We start from the raw sequence: 21,237 nt of genomic DNA on the forward strand, positions 1-21,237 counted from the left end.
GAAGGCCAAAATATATAAAGGCTATTGATCAAAGAATTTATATTTTCAATTTATGAAATTATACTCATATATATATATATATATATAGTCATGTTTTACAATGTCATCCTTCTTGGTTGGCTTAGGTGAATTAATGTCCAGAGAAGTGCAAACAATTTTCCTTTAATGACATTTCTCCTGCCTTTTGGGACCAACATAATTATAGGGAGTTTTAAAGTCAAGTCCCTACATAATTCAAATTTCTAAATTAACTTTTACAGTCTTGCTCATTTATATCAATTAGAGTATGTACAATTACTTTCTCAAAAGAAAGGTTCCTAAAAAATATGTCACTTTTCTGTTGTTTGAAGACCTCCAACTATAAGTTGACATATATCTATAATGATTATTATGAGAAAATTACCGTGGAGCAGGAGAGAATGTTGACTTTGGAGACTCTTGTTTCTCCTCCTCAAAGAATTCAGAAGCCAAAATATTTGAGGTCGAAGACAGTGCATCTGCTATACTTTCTGCTTCATTGTCTGAATGTTTCCGAGATACTCCAACAACAACTTTCACTTTTTTTGGAGAAAGATCATCTACAGGTGGTGCCATTCGACCTAAAGCCAGAAGACACCAAAATATACTATATTTGTAAGCTGAAATGTCTGTAACTTCATTCACTTTGACTTCTAAGGTTACAGTTTCCCTCACTAAATTGCTGTATAACCATACATTTCCTGGGGCAATTTTTAACCATCGTCATTTCTCATACTGAGTTACATTACACCTTTCTTACAGATGTGAAAAATTAGGAAAAGAGGACATTAAGCAACTCAGATAAACTGATAATAGAAACATTGTAACTAGAACCTAATATAGGTTTCTTGATTCCCTAGCAAATTTTTAAAAATTAAACTACACCAAATTCCAACATTCTTGAAAACTGAATAAAACATATCTGTATCCTACTTTGTGTTACATACAGCAGCAGTTCATGACAAATGTATAGTGCAGTGCAACTCAGTTACTAAACATAAAAAATATTAGTAAAGTTTAGAAAATGACATTGGTTTTAGGCTATACCATCAAGAAGGAAAAAAAACATTCTGAAAATAGTGTCAAGTGTAGAAATATTTAACCAATGCTTTTGTATGCTACCATTAAATTTACTGAAACATTACCATGGAAATGATTAAAATTAACAGGAATTAACTAAGAGTATTTTTTTATTAATATTTTTCCCAGATAAAACAACTAAATGGGTGGGTGCACTTAAAAATAGTATTACACCATGGATAACTTTCTTTAGGATTAACTGTCTAAAAACACTCTGCCCTTTAAGTTTTTACCATTGTATAGATTGGAAAATATGTGAATATACTTAATTTTGAAAAGATATGATTATTTTTATTATAGGAAAATTAGTTAACTTATTTAACTTATAATAAATTTCGTCTAGTCTCTAGTACAATGATGGAGAGAAGCGTATCAACTAACCTAAAGAATTTTTCATGTTACTGAACAAGATATGGATCACTCCTTTAGCATACTACGTGAAAAAATTAAAATTCAGAGCCACATCTCTAGAGTTTTAGAAAACTCTTGATCTTCCATCTTTACCAATAAACTGAATATAAATTTGAATTCTTCCTTAATACAGTCCCATTTTTTAAGCCCTAAATCCAGTCAATCTCCAATATCTGTCAATATTACCTAACTTGAGTACCTCAAAGCTCTACTTATTTCCATTTCCAGTGCTACTACTCTAATTAAAATATCATCATCTCCCATTTGGACTAATGTAAAGGCCTCCTATCTAGTTTCCCTCCTTATTCCATTGGCTTCTTCCACTGTAATCTCTACTCAAAAGTTAGAGATATCTTCATAAAATTCCAATCTTATCATGTCATTCCCCTGCTAAAAACCCTTCAGTTACTATTCACTGCTTTTAGATAAAAAACCAAAATCTTTAATGTGGCCTATAAAAGTACATTTTCAGCATTTTTTATTATGATCTCTAAAGTAGTATTTTATATCTGATCCTTTACTTACATTACTTGGGGGTGTGTGTGTGTGCACATGTGCACATACATTTATGTATACTCGTATGTGTTTGAGTATATATGCATGTATGTGTCCATTTTTTGTTATATATAAATAACTGGAACTAATGTTTCACAAAATTGTACTTATCTTTATAAGTCCAATTCACCATGATATTTACTATATTTTGTTTTTGTTTGTTCTTGAAATGCTAGTCACTAAGTAGATTTCACTACTAGCATTAAGTCACAATCTGAAGTTTGAAAGGCAATGGCTGTAAGACACCATGAAATCTGATTTCTAAGTATCTTTTCAAACAAAGAAAGTATAAGCCTCTCTCCTTCTTGCATTCAATTCAAACTCATGCCATTCCCAGCATCTCGAAGGGTTTTCTCCTCTCTCTTTGCAGGCACACTTCTCAACCTCCACACGCCTCTGCTTAAATGTCAATTCCTCAGCCAAATCTCCCCTAAACCCCCAGTTTAGGCTAGCTTCCTGCTACCGAAATATATTTACAACAACCATACTTCTGTAACTCAAATCCTCACCTACCTGTCTTTCCCACTAACTATAGTTTCTCTTAAAGCCTGGGTAACATTTGACCACTATAACCCTGCACCAGCGAAGTATCTGGCAAGGAGTAAGGATTCAATAAACTCTTAATGAAATAGATGACCGAAGATAAGAATACTAGCGAAAAGGTAATTTGACTTGTTTCATGTGTTATATATAATAATATAATACTAACATTATTTCATTCCTTCACTTAGTAAATGACAGTACCTGCTGTCTATTCTAACGGTTAAATTTTAGTCATTTGATCGTGGGTTGGTGAGTTCAGATTTTATATAACACAATTTATCTTAGATAATATCTAAGATAATACCCTATAATATCTAATATGTACAACCCTGAAGAACAGTCACGCTCAAAAATGTACTATTCCTCAAAGGGAGTGGGTGGGTGCCTCACCACCAATAGTGGGAAAACAAAAACCCACTTAAATTACAAATTCAAAGCAACATTTCAGGAAGAAAAATGTTTATTTACCTATGCAAATTTTACAGTTCAGATCAAAAAGATGTTGCCTGTGTTGAGTAGTGGTATCCTTAGACATGGAGTCAATCTCTTCTTTTTGTTTTTCAGATGCTTCTGTCTTCTCCAATGACTTATTAGCTGTTGGTTCCTAACAAAAGGGAGAGTAAAAATTGGTTTTCGCAGATAAAATTTGGCCTCAATTATATTTCATATTGATATTTTCCCAAAATGAAACTGTTCCATTCATAGGTTGTTTTCCACTATTTCTTTAAAAAATAAATGTTAGATTATAATTGACCTTAAGTAGAGCAAAACTTAAAACATTCCTCATTCTTCAAGGCATCTAATAAGACTTCATATTACTTCCTCACTGATATTTGAAAATAAGGAGCTGCACCAGCTCTCAAACTACAGTCTGCCTAAATAGCACCTACAGATTTCAAGGCCTACTAAGGAATTAGCTAAGTCATAGAGACCCCAGGAATCTACATTTTACCAAGTTTTTAACAGATGCCCGTGATGTAGTTTGCAAACTAGATACAGAGAAACATTCTCAAAAAACCATTGAAACAATAAAATAGGCTGGTGTAAAATATATACTTTTAAAAATTCTTCTTTTCTACTTTAAGAACATTTGGCAAATAAATCTTTTCTGAATCTTCATGCTTTGCACACTATAAAACATGACATTTTAATTGTCTTTACCTGAATCTCCATGGGTGCTTCCTGTTCTTTCATTGGAGCATCACTCTCAATTTCTATTTCACCTTTATGAGTTATTTTTGTGATTGGTCGTCTTTCCACTTCTCTCTGCTCTTTCTCGATCATCTCTATAGTCTAACAGAAAACATTTTAAAGAATCAAAATGTTAATTTTCACAATTAAAAACATATTTCCAAATGTACAGTTTTAAATAATAAGAGCGTATCTAAAAATAAAAGCATCCTCATAGATGATTTTTAATCTTTAATTGGTCTCTCAAACAGCAAACATACACTGAGTACTTACATATGCCAGAGATGGTTTTAAGTGCTGGGGTTATAAGAATCAGACCCATACCTCAGCCTTGAGAAGTTCACTTCACATGTGCATTAACCAGAGGCAATTGAAGTGCGACATAATTTGCTAAGTGATGAAACATGCTATTTATATTTAAAATACACTTTCTCGTTTACTATTTTAGCAGCCGCCACAGGAAAATGAAAACTAACTTCCACTTAGATTCCTAACTTGATGTGCTAACATCCCACACAACAGTGTGAACTTTACTCAAACACCAAAAATTACAGGTAGTCCCCCTATCGGTTGTCTCCTGACTAAGCACACTTTGTGGCAGTGATAATTCAGTGGAACAAGCTCAGCAACACAAAACATAATAATTAAGCAAGTGTAACAAGAACCAGTAAAAGGTAGCTGAGAGAGGAATGGGTTAAGGAAAGTAAAGATAGGTCTGGTCATTTATCTCGCCTTTTAAGTGCAAATCATCTTTTAAAGAAAGAAATGGCCCAAGAAAAAGCAAGCTGGTCTTCAAGGAAGATGATACCTGCAGTCACCGTTTCAAAGCAGACGAGTGCATGTGCATATTTGGGATATGGAGGAAAAAAGGAGGTACTACTATTTTCAAAATCAAATAACACGAGAAATTACACGGGGTGAAAGTGAAGAAGTACATGAGTAAGTATAATAAATCAAATCAAGGCCTCTGGTGCTTTAAACTAAATTTTGGCAGAAAATCTACTTGGGAGGCTTAATGCCTAAGATCCAAGTAAATATTACGGAGGAAAGAATTCAGTAAGCCGTGTAGAGTTAATATGTATTATAGTAAGAAACCAGTATTTTCTAGAATAAAGAGCTAATATTCTGAGGCCATTGTAATAAAAATAGTGATGTGCCTATCTCACTGTCACAATAATTCTAAGTCACATATTCACTTAATATTTAAAAGTATTTCAAGTTCACAATCCCCAACTGAAAACTCTTGGTATTGCTAACTTTCAGAATTGTTTAGTTTTAAAAATGTAATGTGGTACATACACGTTAGGTCTGCAACAGTGGTACCTAAATACACAATATTTTTGTGAATATAAACATTCAGACATGACAGTTCAGGTTAGATTTTATCGATACACTTGTTACAGAAAAAGTTATTTTTTAGAGCTATTGGCATTTGAAACTACTTAAGGAATTATAAACCTGCAAAATTGCCATTTTGACTTAATCTGCCTCTACACATTACCGATATTCATAATACCTTCAAACTGGGCTTCTGAAACGTGTAGATGTGATTAAGAAAAGATGTGCTTATTTACTTATCCTTCTGATTTGAAAGTTATATAAAAAACACAAAGTATTTATGTAACCTGATAACTTGAGAAAATGAAAAAAAAAACACAGAAGAGATAAGGAAAAACAAAAGACAGAATTTAAGACTGGTTAATGGAGGATAAATAACTAGAAGGCTGAAAAAATATAGGCTTTGATATAGTCAAACACATATTCATAGATAACCTTACATGTCTGTTTTCTCTTTGTCTCCAAGCAGCTAACTCTTTAGAAGCTAATTCTTCTGGACTCATTCTTATAAGATGATCAGGGGTTACTTCTCCTTTCAGCACTTTTTTAAATAATATCTGGAAGCATTTAAAAAGGGGAAGAAAATGGGAGAAAAACATTTTAAAAAGAAAGAGAAGCTGCTGTACAGAAATTTGTAATAAATAAAGATGCAATTTACAAATGTTTTATGATTTACATATTGCCTACTACAAAGAATATAAATGACAACCTTGTATCCTAGAAACCTATCATCTAAGGCCGCAAAACACACACTTCATATAAAAATCAATACATAATGGAGCGGCATGGACAGTGGAACCATTATATAACACCTATCCAAAAGTTGAATGTAGTCTTCCCAAGGACACACTCTGTCATAATAGCAAACCTATAGTATAGTAAGGTAATGCATAAAAGAACTTGACTAAATGTGATGTCTTTCACATTTGTAAGAGTTCATATGTTTAAGTCCTAACAGGCTTGGAGGGAACTCCAGAGCAAAGAACCAACTGCAAGGAAGAAACATAAAGGAAATATTTACTTATTAAATAAAAACTTCCAGATTATAGAATTCAAGAAGTAACTGATCCCCTGGAACACAATGGTAGATTATACCATGTAGAATTCTCTTAAGCAGCTGTTAGTATACTTCAAGAAAATACATAAAATTGCATACTATGGCAAATATCACACAAATTTAAAAACTGCTAACACTTACGTGAAAATCTTGTAAAAGTTAAGTAATAATGCAAGGAGTTTGCATCTACACACACAGCTTTTAGATTCCTTCTAAGTCCCAAACAATAACTCCCAGGAAAATATTAAGAGTTCAACTAATGTTTACTCCACTGCTAAAACACATTTACAACTAACGTCATACTTAACGTAATAAAAATGTTTTTAAATGGTTTTCTTTTTTATCTAAAAGCAATTTATTTTCTTAAAGAATACAGCTTTATTTTCAAATTATCTCTATATATTTAGGAAAGTTGGAAGTATATCTATGAACATAAAGAAAACATACTTACATTGTTTTTAGGATCTTTCAGATTGAACATCAAACTTCTATATTTATTCTTATATTTAGCATCTGTGTCCCGAAAAAAAGAGAAGAGCTCTTTTTCAATTTTTGTGGCAACTTTTGCTGCCTTTTCCTCTGGTACCTTCAAATTTGAGTCTGTAAGTCTTAAAATTAGAATAATTCAATTATTTTTCAAATACATGATGCACATATTATTCAATTTTCTACAATAATAATGTGTGTTACCTTTTCATAAGAATGTCTTTGAGAGAATGTCTGACACTTTGTCTGATCTGGTCAGCAGAAGGCTTGGAAGTAGAAGCAGTAGGAGGATGCACATTAGATACTCCTTTTTCAATTTTCTTCTTTTTTATCTCTTGCTTCTCATGAGCACCTGATTTAAATAAATATCAAAACACCTTAAACTGTTTCTAAAAATATTGTTTTCTTTTTAATGTGTAAGTTTATAAACAAAACTGACTGATTAAAAATCACTACTTATTTCTAAATATTCCACACTGACTGAAATACTCCTGACATTCTAAATCTATATATGGTAATGGATGTTAACTAGACTTACTGTGGTGATCACTACACAATATATACAAATATCAAATCATTATGTTGTACACCTGAAACTAATACAATGTTAAATATCAATTATATCTCATTAAAATAAATTCTAATTTAAATGAATTTTAATTAGAAATTAAATGACTAAAAAGTGGCCTTAAAGCTATAAAATGTATACACCCTTTTTCCATTTTTAGATAATGGTTTTCAGAGCTAGTTACTTTTCACATAGCTACATTAATTAACTTTTAAAAAACTATTTAGAAAATCTGATCTGAACTTACTAAGTGAGCAGATAATTTAACAATCTTACTAATACCATAAAATTGATGATGACTCTCCTGGTTTTAAAACAATTGTGCTTGATACTGGTAACCTGAATGTTAAGCTTTTCAAACAATTTTGCATTCATTCCATCACTTCATGCACATCTCCAAAATATCAATGTGAAACACTCCACCACTCTGACCTCCTGTCATACCAGCTTATTTATTCTAGAATCATCTCATTCCAAAAATTCTTAACTCTATGATTTTTGCCATTCATGCCCTCACTTTCCCACATAACCAATTTTGATTAGATAACCCAACACTATTACTTTGCATATTCTCTCTCCTTGAAACATATGCACTGGCAAAACCATAACCCTGGTGAAAGCCAACTTTTTTTTATCCCTTCACCCAAATAGCCCACAAACAGCTGAAGGTAACTGGAGAAAAGTAAGCACTGGTGCTGACATTTTAAATTTGTAACCACAAATCTCAAGTAAATAACTCAATCTGCTGCCATAATCCTATTAAATTTTCCTAATAAATGTGCTCTCAAACTTTCCAAAACATCTATTTTATACATTTTCTCCTCTCTTCTCAAACGAACAATACCTCCTTCCCCAATTTCAACCTCATTTGATTTTCTCACTGCAGACTGTTACTGAGAAAACAGGAAAATGTCAGCTTCACATATTCCCATCACCAAATCTACTAACCTACTGCATCTGTCCTCTTCCTACCACACACAATCTTCCTCTACTTATGACCTGACCCCTCTACATGGATCCCACTCACTCTTGTCTCCTTTATGGACTCTGAACCTCAACTCTCATGTAACCTCTTCTAGATCACCAAATTCTGTCTCTCTACTGAATCATTCCCATTAGTCTTACAAACATGCTATAATATCTCCTTAAAAACGTCCTTGATCCCACATCCACCTCTAGCTACTACCCCACTTCTGTTCCCTTTAACAGCAAAATTCCTTGAAAGAATTATCTGCAATCAATATCTATAGTTCCTCACTTTCCATTCTTCCATAAGCCAATACAATTGGCTTTTTTCCTCACTGTTCCACCAAAATCATTCTAATCAAAGTTACCAATGATCTCTATTTCACTAAATCACATATTTAACAATCTGTGTTCATCTTATTAGATGTCCAGACCAGACAGCATTTGACAGATTTGATCACTCCCTCCTCCTAAAAACTTCATCTGGTTTCCAGACCACTATGGTCTCTTACCTCACAGACCATCTCTCTTCTTCTCAACTTCTAAATGCTGATGCGCCCCAAAGGCTCTGCTTCTGCCTCTTCATTATTGAACTCTCTGTGTAGCTGCTAAGTCCATGATTTTAAATAAGTATGCATTGATATATCCCAAATTTATATGCCATCCCCCAAACTCTTCTCTAAGCTCCAGACTCATCAGCCAAGGTTTATTCAAACATCAACACCTGGATGTCTAATAGGCATCTTGAAGTTAAAATGCTCAAAACATAATTTTTCAATACTCCTCCCCAAATCTTCTCTCAGTCTTTCTAATCTCAGTAAGTAGCACCAACACTTGCCTAATCATCTACCAAGACTCTCTTTCCTTCACCTACCTGTATCTAACCCATCGGTAAGTTCTGCCAACTCTACTATAAAATGTATCTAAATCTGACCACCTCTCACTACCTGCATTGTACCTCTGCTCCAAGCTACCATCCGTTCTTTCCTTGGATACTTCTAATCGGTCTACCCTCCTTCTCTCCTATCCTCCATCCTACAATCCAATTTCCACAGAAAAACCAGAGTGATCCATCATTCCTTTTACAAAAATCCTTTAAAGGCTTCCCATTATATTCAAAAGAAAATATTAACTCTCTTATGGCTTCAAAGTTCCATCATAATTTTCTCTAAACTCATCTTCTACCACCACCATTAGTATTTTCAATTAGTCTTACTTCCTAGTTTTGAAGCTTTTTCTCCTGTGCATGTAACAGTTGTAGACTCTTTTGGTATTTTTTCACTTTTTTCTTCTGAGGATCTCCGAGGTAAAGGTGGTTGTCCCACCCTTCGAAGAGGAGCTAGCTGCCATTTTTTTATTTCACTATCTCTACAGTCTGGTGAGTTTTTGCCTTCACCAGATTCCTGGAAAAAATAATATTTAATGCATTAGAATGAAAACTATTAAACTATTTCTAAATATAAAACAGGTCTCAAGAGTATGTAGATGAAAAGAATTAACTAGTATTACAACTTATTATGATATCAAGTATATTCCATTCTTTAGCCCCATAAGTGTTTAAAGGGTTTTTTTAAAGAAGTACAATAATTCAACAACAAAAATACACCTTTTCATTCAAAATCCATTTAAGCATCTGTTTTCTGCAGAACACATAATAGCTTATTTAGTTTTCCTATATAAAGGAGAACTGAAAAATAGAGATTATGTTCCCAACAACAATAAAAAAAGAAAATCTGGTATAAGTTATTATGCGTTCTCTTAGTTAGCTGTGGCTATGGAAAACAGAAACTGTGGAGAAATATGTGTATTTTCTACTATATTCTAAAACAAATGAAGTCATAATCACCTATAAGTGTATCAGTTAACTTCTCAGTGTACCTATTGGCAATTTTAACTCCGATAAGGTAGAAAAACCATCAGGATACCTGCTACTCTTGTCCTAATACAATCCACAAAGAACTACTAGTGAAGCTAGAATTCTGAGACCCTTGGAGTAATTACTCACATCACACTAGTGTCTGAAAGACAGGGAGAAGAACACTGTCTATACATATGATCATAGGTTTTAAGGCAGTACATACACAAACTGATTTTCTCTAGGCTGGGAATCTTCTAATTTTTTTATTTACTTATTTTCTACCTCTCCAACTAGATTCACTTGCGAGCAGGAACATATTTCAATCAGTATTATCTACCCAAGTCTGGTACCATGCTTGGCACACAATAGAACTCAGTAAATAGTTCAACACAAAATCTAGGGATAATAAGAGATATTTAAAAAGCAGATTCCATAAACTTAAATCAGACAAGTCTAAAAAAATATTCAACAATTCATCAACAAAAGGAAAAGGACACAATAATCACTTGGATTAACACATGCATTTACAAAGTCAGACTAACCTCAGTTCTTTTCCTGATAGAGACTGGGTATAGGGGTTCTCAAAACAGTTATAACGTTAATGTTTTTTTATGTCTTTTTAGACCAGATGGGGAAAACTCAGCTAAACAACAAAATGAACTGTATTTCTACATGGCCAAGAAACTGTATCCAAGAAGACATGATTAATATTTAATGATAAATAGAAGCTTTGCAAAGGTGTGCTATAAATTGTTCTCAATGGAGCTTTCAGTTCTACATTATCAATTACTTTGTTGCTAATAAAGCAACAGCATATGTCAGAAGAACATAATCTGATTCTCAAAACGTCATACCAGACAGAAAACTGTGGATGCCACGAGGATTTGGTGAATTGGAACTTAATCAAGATTTGTCATATAAGGGGTGTCTGAAAGAACTGAGTTTGTAAGTAACAGAGACTTTGGTGAAAATGTTATTATGCTCTTAAATCTCAATGGTTGGACTAAAAGACTTCCAAGGTTCCATCCAACTCTACAACATATGCTCATTGTCTTTTGATGATACTTGACTGTCCATATACATTTGTTACCACCGTGCTCCCTAGCTCTATCTATAAGAACAACAAATCAATGATTAGAAAAACCAAATGTAATAAAAAGGTAGACAATGAAAATAAAGAAAATTTAATCAGGTAAAGTGTTGTGTCCTTTATACACTTCTGTAATTGACTACATATCTTGAAATTTTTATTTAGAAAATACTTTTAGAAGACAGTTACAACGTGTAAGATGGAAGAAAACTGATAACTTTTGTAGACACCACATTTTAAGAGAAAAATTACGAAGTGAGGGTTCCAAGCAACTACCAGGACAAAGGTCAAAAAAATTAAGATTACTTTTCTTCAGAGAGAAAAATAACTCTTCCACTTGAAAATAAAAATGCCAAATGTGGTTTAAGGATTAGTCAGTATTTATGGACTAAAGAGCTTTTTTAAAAAAATTATAAGAAACCACAATTTACACTTAATCTACACCGTAAGATCACACGTGTCCTACCACAGAAAATCCATGTACCAAACTAGAGACTAGAAATAGCACAAAAGACTGTAAGAAATAAGATCTGCATGTTCTGAAGATGTCACTACCAGGTTTCACCAAAACTATCAATATTTTAAATAAAAATCCATTATTTTTATGGAAAAATAAGTTTGAAAATGTACAGAACAAGCCCTAAGGAGAAATTTCGAAGTTTCATTGTCTATACAAATTTCTTAAATTAAAAAAAAAAAAAAATGCATTAGTGAGAAGCTCACCCGTTTTAAAATTTTGACCTTGTGCTTCACTGTGTCATCCATATATTTGGTTTTGTCATTTGTTGGTGTGTGCTTCGATAACCCAAGCTTTTCATATTCCATTGTTTTATCTTCACTCTGGACTTCAACTTTAGTTTGGTTTTCCGAAATATCTGGATCTACTATTTCAGTCTTTTTATCTTCTTCAGCACAACATTTCACACATACATATTCTTTGTCTTCCTCTCCCATTTGTTGTGCTTGAGAAAGACTTAGCCCAACACAATCACCGTGAAACCAGTCATCACATCTTCCACAGCCAACCATAAACCTGGGGGGGAAAAAAAACAAATATTTTAATTTGATACATTTTTTTTAAACTAATGTCATAAGCCCAAATGAAATTTTAGTATCTGACTCTGATATTCTGCATATTTTCCATCTTTACCCATTCTATCAATTCAACATGGAGCAAGTTTTCAAAGAAAATAATATTCTATGAAAATGGAACTTTTAATAAGTCAACTATTTCCCCCTGGTATGAATGAGAAAATACTGGGGGGCGGGGGGGGGGGGGGACACATAAGGATGAAAATAAAGAGTAACTGACCTTTGTCAGTATATTCTATAAAACAACAAAATAAAGAATAACATTTCTCCACTGAGGGTGGTAAGATTTGTGATAATCTCATTAGACAACCCACTGAAGTTAAAATTACATTCACCACAGACATAAAATACGTAAAACTAGAGAAAAATCATTTATCCAACAAATCATTTTAAGATGACACAGAAAACCAGATAGCAATAAAAATGCAACTTAAAAACTAACATAATGGAGTCTCTCAAATTGTTTATTAACCACCTTAACTATGTTAACTATTCTTTGAGCTCAAAATATTCTGATTCATGGTGTCACATTGATTTCACTAAAAAATCTTTTTATGAACTTTTGAGTGTGGACTTCCATACTACTGACCATGTGCTTTCAACTTTTTTCCCCCATAAAGATCAATATTATATATTAACATGAAAATGTTAATATTCAGGCTTTTTTTTTAAATTTCCGATCTCCTTATAAAAGTTTTCTCTTTACTGTACTTTAATAACTTCACTAACCAATGAAAAACTCCAAGGATATGAGATTTATAACTCCAAAAAGTTTTTGTAATCTAGAAAGAATATCTAGAATTACTTTGGAATAAAATGGCAAATGAGATGTACAAAAAGCAATTTGAAGGCAAAATTACTTTTACATACTTTCAACCCACTGTTAGGAAAACTACAAAGCTCACTTACGTAATCATGTTTAATACTTTCCTATCTTCTATAGGTTAGTATTTCTTGGTATGTTTCGAATATTAAGACAAAAGGATTTAATGATCTAAATCATTCTTTAATGATTTAAAAACTGCTGATTTTGATGAACAGTGGCACCTCATACTGCCAAAATTCCTGTTATAAACCTGTGGTCCAACAGGAAGATCTTAAAGGTTTCATACAGAGCGGTATGGCCAACTATGAATAAATACACCTGTCTTGCTAATGGTGGAACTGTTAACGGTCAGAACGGTTTCAATCATTAGAGCGTATCTTGAAAAGTCATGTCAATTACCCCAATCCTCAACACCTGCCCTCTTCTTCCTTGTGTGCCATTCTATGCTGCTGTTGTGCATCAAGGAAATCTGACTTCTTCAAGCCTATAATTCATTCTTTACCCTAACTGGTAATGCCTGTGCCAGCTTTACCAGATAAGGCATCATTTCCTCAACAATTAATTTGACTAGAGCAAAAGCAAAAAACACTCATGCCTTATGTAAAAACCAACAAAACAACCAGAATGTTCCGGATTCATAAACCTAGTAAGAAAACTTTCAAAAAAAAACGAAATGTGGTATTTCTTTGCAAAACAGAAATGGTTTCTCTGGGTTTGGGGAGACGAGTCCATGTTTCAAGGATATAAATCTTCCAGCCAACAGAAAATTGTTTGAAAAATACAGGTGCTTAAAAGTTCTTCTACTTCAGGTTGCAGTCATAAAAACTGCTATTTCTTGACAGCAACTAATATGAATGTCTTTGAAATACTGAAGGAAAAATAGTGACTTCCCTTGATTTCCACTGTCAGAGCTATATTATGATTTCTTCAAAGTCTGGAATACTTTCAATGATATTACTTAAATACCTACACTATGACCTTGACTGTTTTTGCCTCAAACCCAAATCTAAATATCAATTTATAAAGCACATTAAGGAATTTCAAATTTTATTTAACCATGGAATAGTTTTATAATCATGAAATTTATTAAGCAATTATTTCACCATGCCTCATTTCAAGTTTATTTTGGAAATGTCTCCTCAAACTTGAGAGGCTCTGAAAAGCAAATCTCTAGTGCCATCTATAGATGGTTCTTAATGGTTTAGATTTTATGTATAAAATGCAGCTAAATAAAATTCTGACTAATCAAGAAAAAAGTTACATTTATAAAAATTTCCACATCCTGGGGAAAACGTAATTAACTTGAAAGTGAAACTGAATACCCAAAAATGTAAATATGTATCAATTTTAGAGTTAAAACTTGGAAGTACTATGAACTTTATGAACCATATTTTTTAAATGATTCATCACAAAAAGGGATAATATATTTTCTTCCCTTTTCATATTACTCCTCATGGTTTAAAAATGTGCGAGGAAGGGCAGTATGGATCACACAGCTAGAATTACTCTCCCATTTTCTGCTGTCCTTGAATTTCTGATTACCAACAGGCAAAATCGCTTAAGGAAACTACAATCTGGATGCTAAATATTTCATTAAAAAAAAATAATCAATTTTGTGTTTAGCTTTGGATCAATTAAGTGGACCAAGTCAGCATAAATCAGTTAAATGGATGAGTTTGGAAATATTTGTTTGTTCTCCTACTGTTATATGTTCATACACAAAATTTAAAAACAAAGAACTAAACTAGGTCTACTATAATTAAAAACTAATTTAAAATGCAATCTTAATTCTAATCTGTTTGGCATAAACCAAAATACAGTCTTAGAAAATTTTCAAGTTTCTTCAAGTAAATCAGAGGCAACACTGCGAACTCCTCTTCTTAGCAAGTTCATGTCATTCATTCACGAGCAATGCAACTGTTACAATATGGGCCTTCAGTTCTGATAAGTGTTTAAGTGACAAATGTAGACCACATTACTGTGTATGTATATGTACTCATTCTTTTTTATAAAAGGATTCAATTCCATATAAACATTAAATCAATGTTTCTGTCACTAACAACCTAATCTGCAGGGATAAAAAACAACCTATCAAACTTTTGAAGTCTGAAGGAAAACCAGAATATTTATTCTAGGAGGAAATTTCCTTCTCAGAAAAAGATTTCTTGAGTATAAAAGCTATGAACCCATTCTAAGGAGATTTTCTTAATTTGTTTTTAATTTCATCCAATATACTAATCTTCTATAACTGGGCAAGAAGTGTAATATAAACTAAAGATACAAATATCCTCTGGAGAGCTAGAAACTACAAGGTAATATAAAGACTACGACTTCTTCCTTCCAAAATACCAACTAGCTTATGCTTAAAAGTTCAAAGGTAACACTGATTTTTTTTATTTTTATAAATGAGTATTAGTCTGGTTTTTAAAATACTATGTATACTTTTAGGCTGAATCAGGAAAATAAACAGAAGAAAAAGAACTCGGCATGAAGTGTAAATTGTTAAAGAGTCAGTACCCACTGTCTTTAGAATATGTATATAAGTTGTTTATGGTCAAATACTGTATTTGGAATGCCATGAACAAATCTACATTAAAAAATATAATTTCCAACTGGAAGCACATATAAGAAGCTAACCTCAGTTTCAATATGTGTAAAATGCTGAAGTTAAAATAGTCTTTACACAAGCAAAGCTGTCACAAGTGCTAGAAAATGTCATATTAACAAACAGCTTTCAATGTGGCTAGTGCATGAGATAAAAAAAGGGATGAAAATTATTTTCAGATAGGCCCTTCCTAATAAATTCATATTCTTATGCATTACTTAAAATAACTACATGTAGCATGACAGGTGCATTTTTTGAGTAATCTCAATGTGTACAAGCACAATGTATCAAAGTAGTGAAGGCTACTTAATATGTAAAGAAAAAAACAATCAATTATTTAGGGTTCTTTATTCACAAAATTGAAGTAATGTGTAATGGTGCTTCCAATATTGATTGTTTCCAATGTTATATATTATTCACATCAATTACATAGAATGAATTCAAAATCCCTTCACAAAATCCCACTAATACTCTCAGTAATTTTCCAGACTGAAGCAAAGAAATTCTAGGCTTTAGAGTAGATCCAAAAGGCGGCATTAAGTAAAAACCCATCTTCATTTTAGGAAAATAACTAACTGTTCATGTTTAAGTGAGTCACCATTAAAAAGTCTAGGTAAACTCCTGAGGACCAGGCCATCAGAACATAAGTTTATCTACAAAAAAGCTACATTATAACATACTTAACATGCCTTCCAATTCTACACCAAAGTTTCATTCTAAAAGCTCATTCACTATTCTATTACTCTAACCACATGTAATCATGATGACTTTTAGAAGATTCTAGCAGAAAGAAAACAGCTAGCTGGCTTTACAAAGCACTTCAATGCACTATCCAGTCCAATTCTATTAGGTCTGAAAATCTAGCAGGTCCACTTCAGAATATGTGAATAAAGTGTTTTAAATAAAAACTATAAAGAACACATAAGTGAGAGCAAATACAGCACTATATTCAAATAAGTCACAACTTTTAAAAACTGGAACATGTTGTTATAAAGTAACCACTGACACTAAAAATAGGCCACAAGTGGAATCACAAATGAAGAAACCCTTTGACATAAAGTTATTTTTTACAGAATAGCCCCAAGACCTCCCACCAACTCTCCCACCACCGTCGTCACACCAAAATCATGTATTACAACACACTTTACTAAACTGTCCCTACCTAAAAAATTTCATTTTTATATTATCTGATAGTACTGAGAAGTCATTCTAACATTTACTTTCACAAGTAAAGACAATATTACAACATCCAAGTTATAATGTTCTTTTATCATATCAAGGTTGATAGAAGTTCCAGCAGCAATCTGAACATGTGAACAGGATAATCTTGCAGCTGCAAACTCCACTTCATCTCGTTTTCCTTTCTTAAAAAGCTAGCAAATAAAATACATGGGTGGGGGCAGTGTCATAAAACTAGGAAACATCGAATCCTGAGGAAAGAATGCTGAAGGACAGTGCTAAAATCGATTCTTAAAAAATTTAAATTTACAAAAAATCCTTCAAATCACTAAAAAATTCAGAAAGAAATACATGTTGTTCCTCCATTCCATGTACATACAAAATTCACCTGTGTAATTTAAGTTTTTCTAGTTATCAAATTCATTCCGAGGTCCAGTTTGATAGTTATGAAGTAGTGCTATTAAGTTATAGTGTGCTTCCTTTTACAAAAAAAAAAAAAAATCTTCAAAAGAGAAATAGTATTTGCATTATGGCCATCACACTTTATTACTAGGTTCTTTTAGAGCCAAATAAAATATGTAACTTACAGACCTACAGCAGCATAACAATTTTCTGATTAGCACAAAGTTTTTTTTTCCCCAGATGTAATGACTAAATTACACTCTCTAACTGGTTACAATGACAAAACATTTCTATATATACCAGCTGTTAATTAGGCTATGCTTTTTAAAATGTTCTAGGATGATATATTTGTAAATTCAGTGGTTCCACCTTTCTATCATTTATCCAGGACTGATAAAAGAATTTTTTCTGTAAAAGTCTTTGCATGTTAAAATAATTTCTTTCTATAAAGAAGTTCTCATACTAATCCCACCCTAAAAAAGCAATTTCTCTTCAATGTACACAACACACACACACACACACACACACACACACACATACACGTGCGCGCGCGCACACACACACACCTGTTGCCATGTGGTTTTTTGCAAAACCCACACTGCTTGCTGGGAGTCCACATATATTTGCTTTCAAATGAAGAGCTATGATCTGAGCCTTCTCTTTTTATGGTAGCTATGTTATCTGGAATGAACAATGGTGGCTCATCCAAAGAAAAACTTTTGCTGCTTCTTCTTTGGCGGGGTTGTAGGTTCTTCTCAGGTTTTTTTAGTTTCAGTTTATCCTCCTCCTTAAAATGCTCTACACCACCTGCATGTTCAAGCTCTTCCTTCACATGACTATTGGTTTTCACCGCTGGAGCCAGCTGCTGGGGCTTATGGCACTGTTTCTGGCAGGAATGTAATAAGTGTCCAGTTTGTGCAGGATGATGGGGTTCTTTAGAGCAACCAGGGTGACCATGAGGCTTATCACTCAAAGAATGAGCTACGGGTTTGGAAATCTGTACTAAAGTTTGATCTTGTGTTTTTTTTGATATAGAATGAACTTGATTTTTCACTGATTTAACCCCAGAATTACAACTCTGAATCTTTGAATCCTTATCAACTTGTTTTTTCCTCACTTTGACTGGCCTATGAAAATTTTGCTGAGATTCTGACTCATCAGCGTTTCGTTTCACACTTTTGATACTAACTTTAGTTTTGCTATGTATTAATTCATGCTTTGCTGCAACAATTTTTTTCATAGTATTTGTGGTCATGTTTTGCTTAGAATGAATTACAAGTTTTGTGTGTTTGGATTTTATGTTTTTTGACTCTAAGCAAGAAACACTACTTGACGGGCTATTTCTATCATCCTCAAGGTTTGCTGTTTCATGAGAATCCATTTTAATACTTTCGGTAATATTCAACTGTTTAGAATTTTGGTCAGGTGTATCGCAAATAGCATTTTCTAAAATAGTACTTTCTGGTTCAAAAGCACGAGCATCAACCACCTCTAAGTTTGAATTACTAAATTCGGTGCTCTCCAACTGTTTATGATCAGACTCTATGTCTTTACAATAACCCAATGATTCTATTTCATTTCTATGAAAGGAGTTCTTAGCTTTATCAGAAACTTCCATGGCATTCTTGAATTCCAAATTACATTCATTTACTTCATCCACAGAACTGGACACACCTACAAGGCTCTTTTCGGTCTTATTTGAATTTGAACAAGCAGCATCACGAGAGAGAGCAGCAGAAGATGCAGGATCTTCAACAATTTGGTCACCATCATGGGATAATTTTACTGGTTCCTTTGACTCTTGTTCAACTTTCCCCTTTGCCCTCATTTCTTCAACAATAGTCTCATCCATTTTATCTGAAGTAGAATCATTCTGTTCATGTTCTTCTTTATCGGAAAATGTAAACAATGGGCTACTAACAGTCTTGATTTTACATTCCAGAGCTTCATTTTTTTTTTCTTCAATACTATCACAAGTCTCTGAAAGGAGTGGACAATTTAATTCATGAGATGGCACATCTGCTTTTCCCTGATTATCACATTTCTGCTTAGAATCTAATCCAGCTTCATCCCTCATTTCAAGACAAGATGGCACTGAAGAATGACTTGAAGACACAGATTCTTCAATTTGTGGGACCACTTCAATTTGTCCAGTATGTCGGCTACTCCTTCTGCTCTCTTTATGGTACTCAGGTTTCGGTGATGTACAAGCTTCTTCTTTAATTTGACACCTTTCTGGTTGTTTCACCCCTGCTTTAGGTGCAGACACAGTCTTCACAGATGCTTTTTTTGTGCTATTTAAAGGTGCTGCATTTGAACGCTTGGCAATAGTGCTTTGTCGCAAACTTCTTACTTGTTCTATCACAAGGGAAAAAAATAAATAAAAATAACTTAGCTATTTTGCCATGTGTTTTTATTTCAATACAACTTAGAAAATATCAATTATTTATTCTCAACTACAAAACTTATTTGATCGTTTCAAAGAAAATGTACTGAACAGTTAGTTATTCATGATGGTGATTTTATACACACACACACACACACACACACACACACACACACACACACATTGTATGTTTATCAAAGTTCTATAAATTCTGGCAGGGGTAAAAAAAAACCTCTATAAAATTTAGACTATTATACCTTACTACAAGATAAAAATGTTTTCATTAAGTCTCTTTTCTATAAGAAGTAAGCTGGGAGTAAAGTAAGTTAAATGAGTTTACATTAATACCCATCTTAAAGCAAGACTGAAATACAGTCTTAAACATTAAATATTTTTAAATATATAAAACAACAAATTAAGGTGCTAATAAAATCCGAACTAAACCACATATTACAAACATATTACAAAATTAGCGAATTTTAAAGCACAGGTTCAAAAGAACTCTAATTCCTTTCCAAGAGTGCTTCAGTCATATCACCATTTTAGCACTCAAGCTATTCCTAAGAAATGAAGTATATACTAGAGTATTAGATACAGATCAACAAAAAGAAAAATTACAATTAAAAAGATTTAAGCCAAGAAAATCTATCTTAAGAGAAAATGAAGAATGTGTGAAAATAATAAAGCTTCCCACCTTTAATAATGCTTCTAGCAAACAAAGAATCTATGAATTTGAGTTTTTCTTCCTTTCCCTATCCTAACACACACTCCAGGGAAAAGAGAAACACAAAGTGAAAAGAAAACTGGAAAGAAAGAGAGCTAAATAATTCACTAAGTAGAAAAACAACCCACAAACTGAAATAAAAAGTAAAAAAGCTATTGCCAAACTTATGCATATCCAATGCCTCTGAATCAACTGTATAAAAATTGAATATTACCAATTTTTTTTGAAGTCTCCTTTTCAATGCAAAACTTTGCTATGCACTAATATTTAGAACATTTCCTTAATTTGTCATACATCACTCAACTATGAGACTCTTGAAGATATCGTATGTCCCTATTTGTCTATAAATTCTAAGTGATAGCACACTATTTCACTCTCAAGTGTCCCAGTTTGGACAAGAAATTATATGGCCATTCTAAGCTTAAAGACCGTTCCTAATTTCTCCCAGGACTTGGCACAATATTTGGTTATTAGGTAAATACTCAACAACTTTTAAAAATTACTTAGTGGATTATGAACTGTTTATCACATGCTCAGCTGTATCACATTTTTGAACTAAAATTTTAATGGTTTGCTGTCAATCTTTAGATGATTTTTAAAGATCTGACGACAGCTTGTAATAATTTACAGCTCTATTTTATCCATCTGCCTTGATATAAACTAAACGAAGAAGTTTCAACACCCATGAACTAAGTAGTTGCTACAAATGACAAATGAATAGCATATCAACTGTGAAGGTATTCAGATAAATTATTTTGTAACTGTAACTGATTTACTGAGCAAAGAATAAAGTCACTTTTGCTCCTCTAAAAATTAACTGCCTTAGCTAGAAGACTGGTTATTTAGGCCAAAAATTATTTGT

At 32.8% G+C, this 21,237-nt stretch overlaps 1 protein-coding gene across 11 annotated transcripts in view; it reads right to left on the reverse strand.

The window, feature by feature from the left end:
* PHF3 (PHD finger protein 3) overlaps positions 1-21,237 on the reverse strand; it is a 76,132-nt gene that overhangs the window by 7,910 nt on the left and 46,985 nt on the right. For 7 of the 11 annotated variants that reach the window (XM_019738633.3, XM_019738632.3, XM_019738630.3 and 4 more), the window contains 9 exons: positions 17,832-19,623; positions 11,885-12,194; positions 9,430-9,616; positions 6,884-7,031; positions 6,645-6,801; positions 5,577-5,693; positions 3,769-3,900; positions 3,076-3,211; positions 404-599 (listed from right to left, as the gene is read on the reverse strand). In XM_019738633.3, coding sequence (XP_019594192.3) covers positions 404-599; positions 3,076-3,211; positions 3,769-3,900; positions 5,577-5,693; positions 6,645-6,801; positions 6,884-7,031; positions 9,430-9,616; positions 11,885-12,194; positions 17,832-19,623 — 3,175 coding nt within the window. The remainder of the gene's footprint in view (positions 1-403; positions 600-3,075; positions 3,212-3,768; positions 3,901-5,576; positions 5,694-6,644; positions 6,802-6,883; positions 7,032-9,429; positions 9,617-11,884; positions 12,195-17,831; positions 19,624-21,237) is intronic. The other 4 variants (XM_074333149.2, XM_074333151.2, XM_074333148.2 and 1 more) reach the window with 1 other exon arrangement.

The sequence above is a fragment of the Rhinolophus sinicus genome, chromosome 2 (assembly GCF_057876585.1).
Source record: "Rhinolophus sinicus isolate RSI-liver-muscle chromosome 2, RSI-T2T, whole genome shotgun sequence".
NCBI lineage: Eukaryota > Metazoa > Chordata > Mammalia > Chiroptera > Rhinolophidae > Rhinolophus > Rhinolophus sinicus.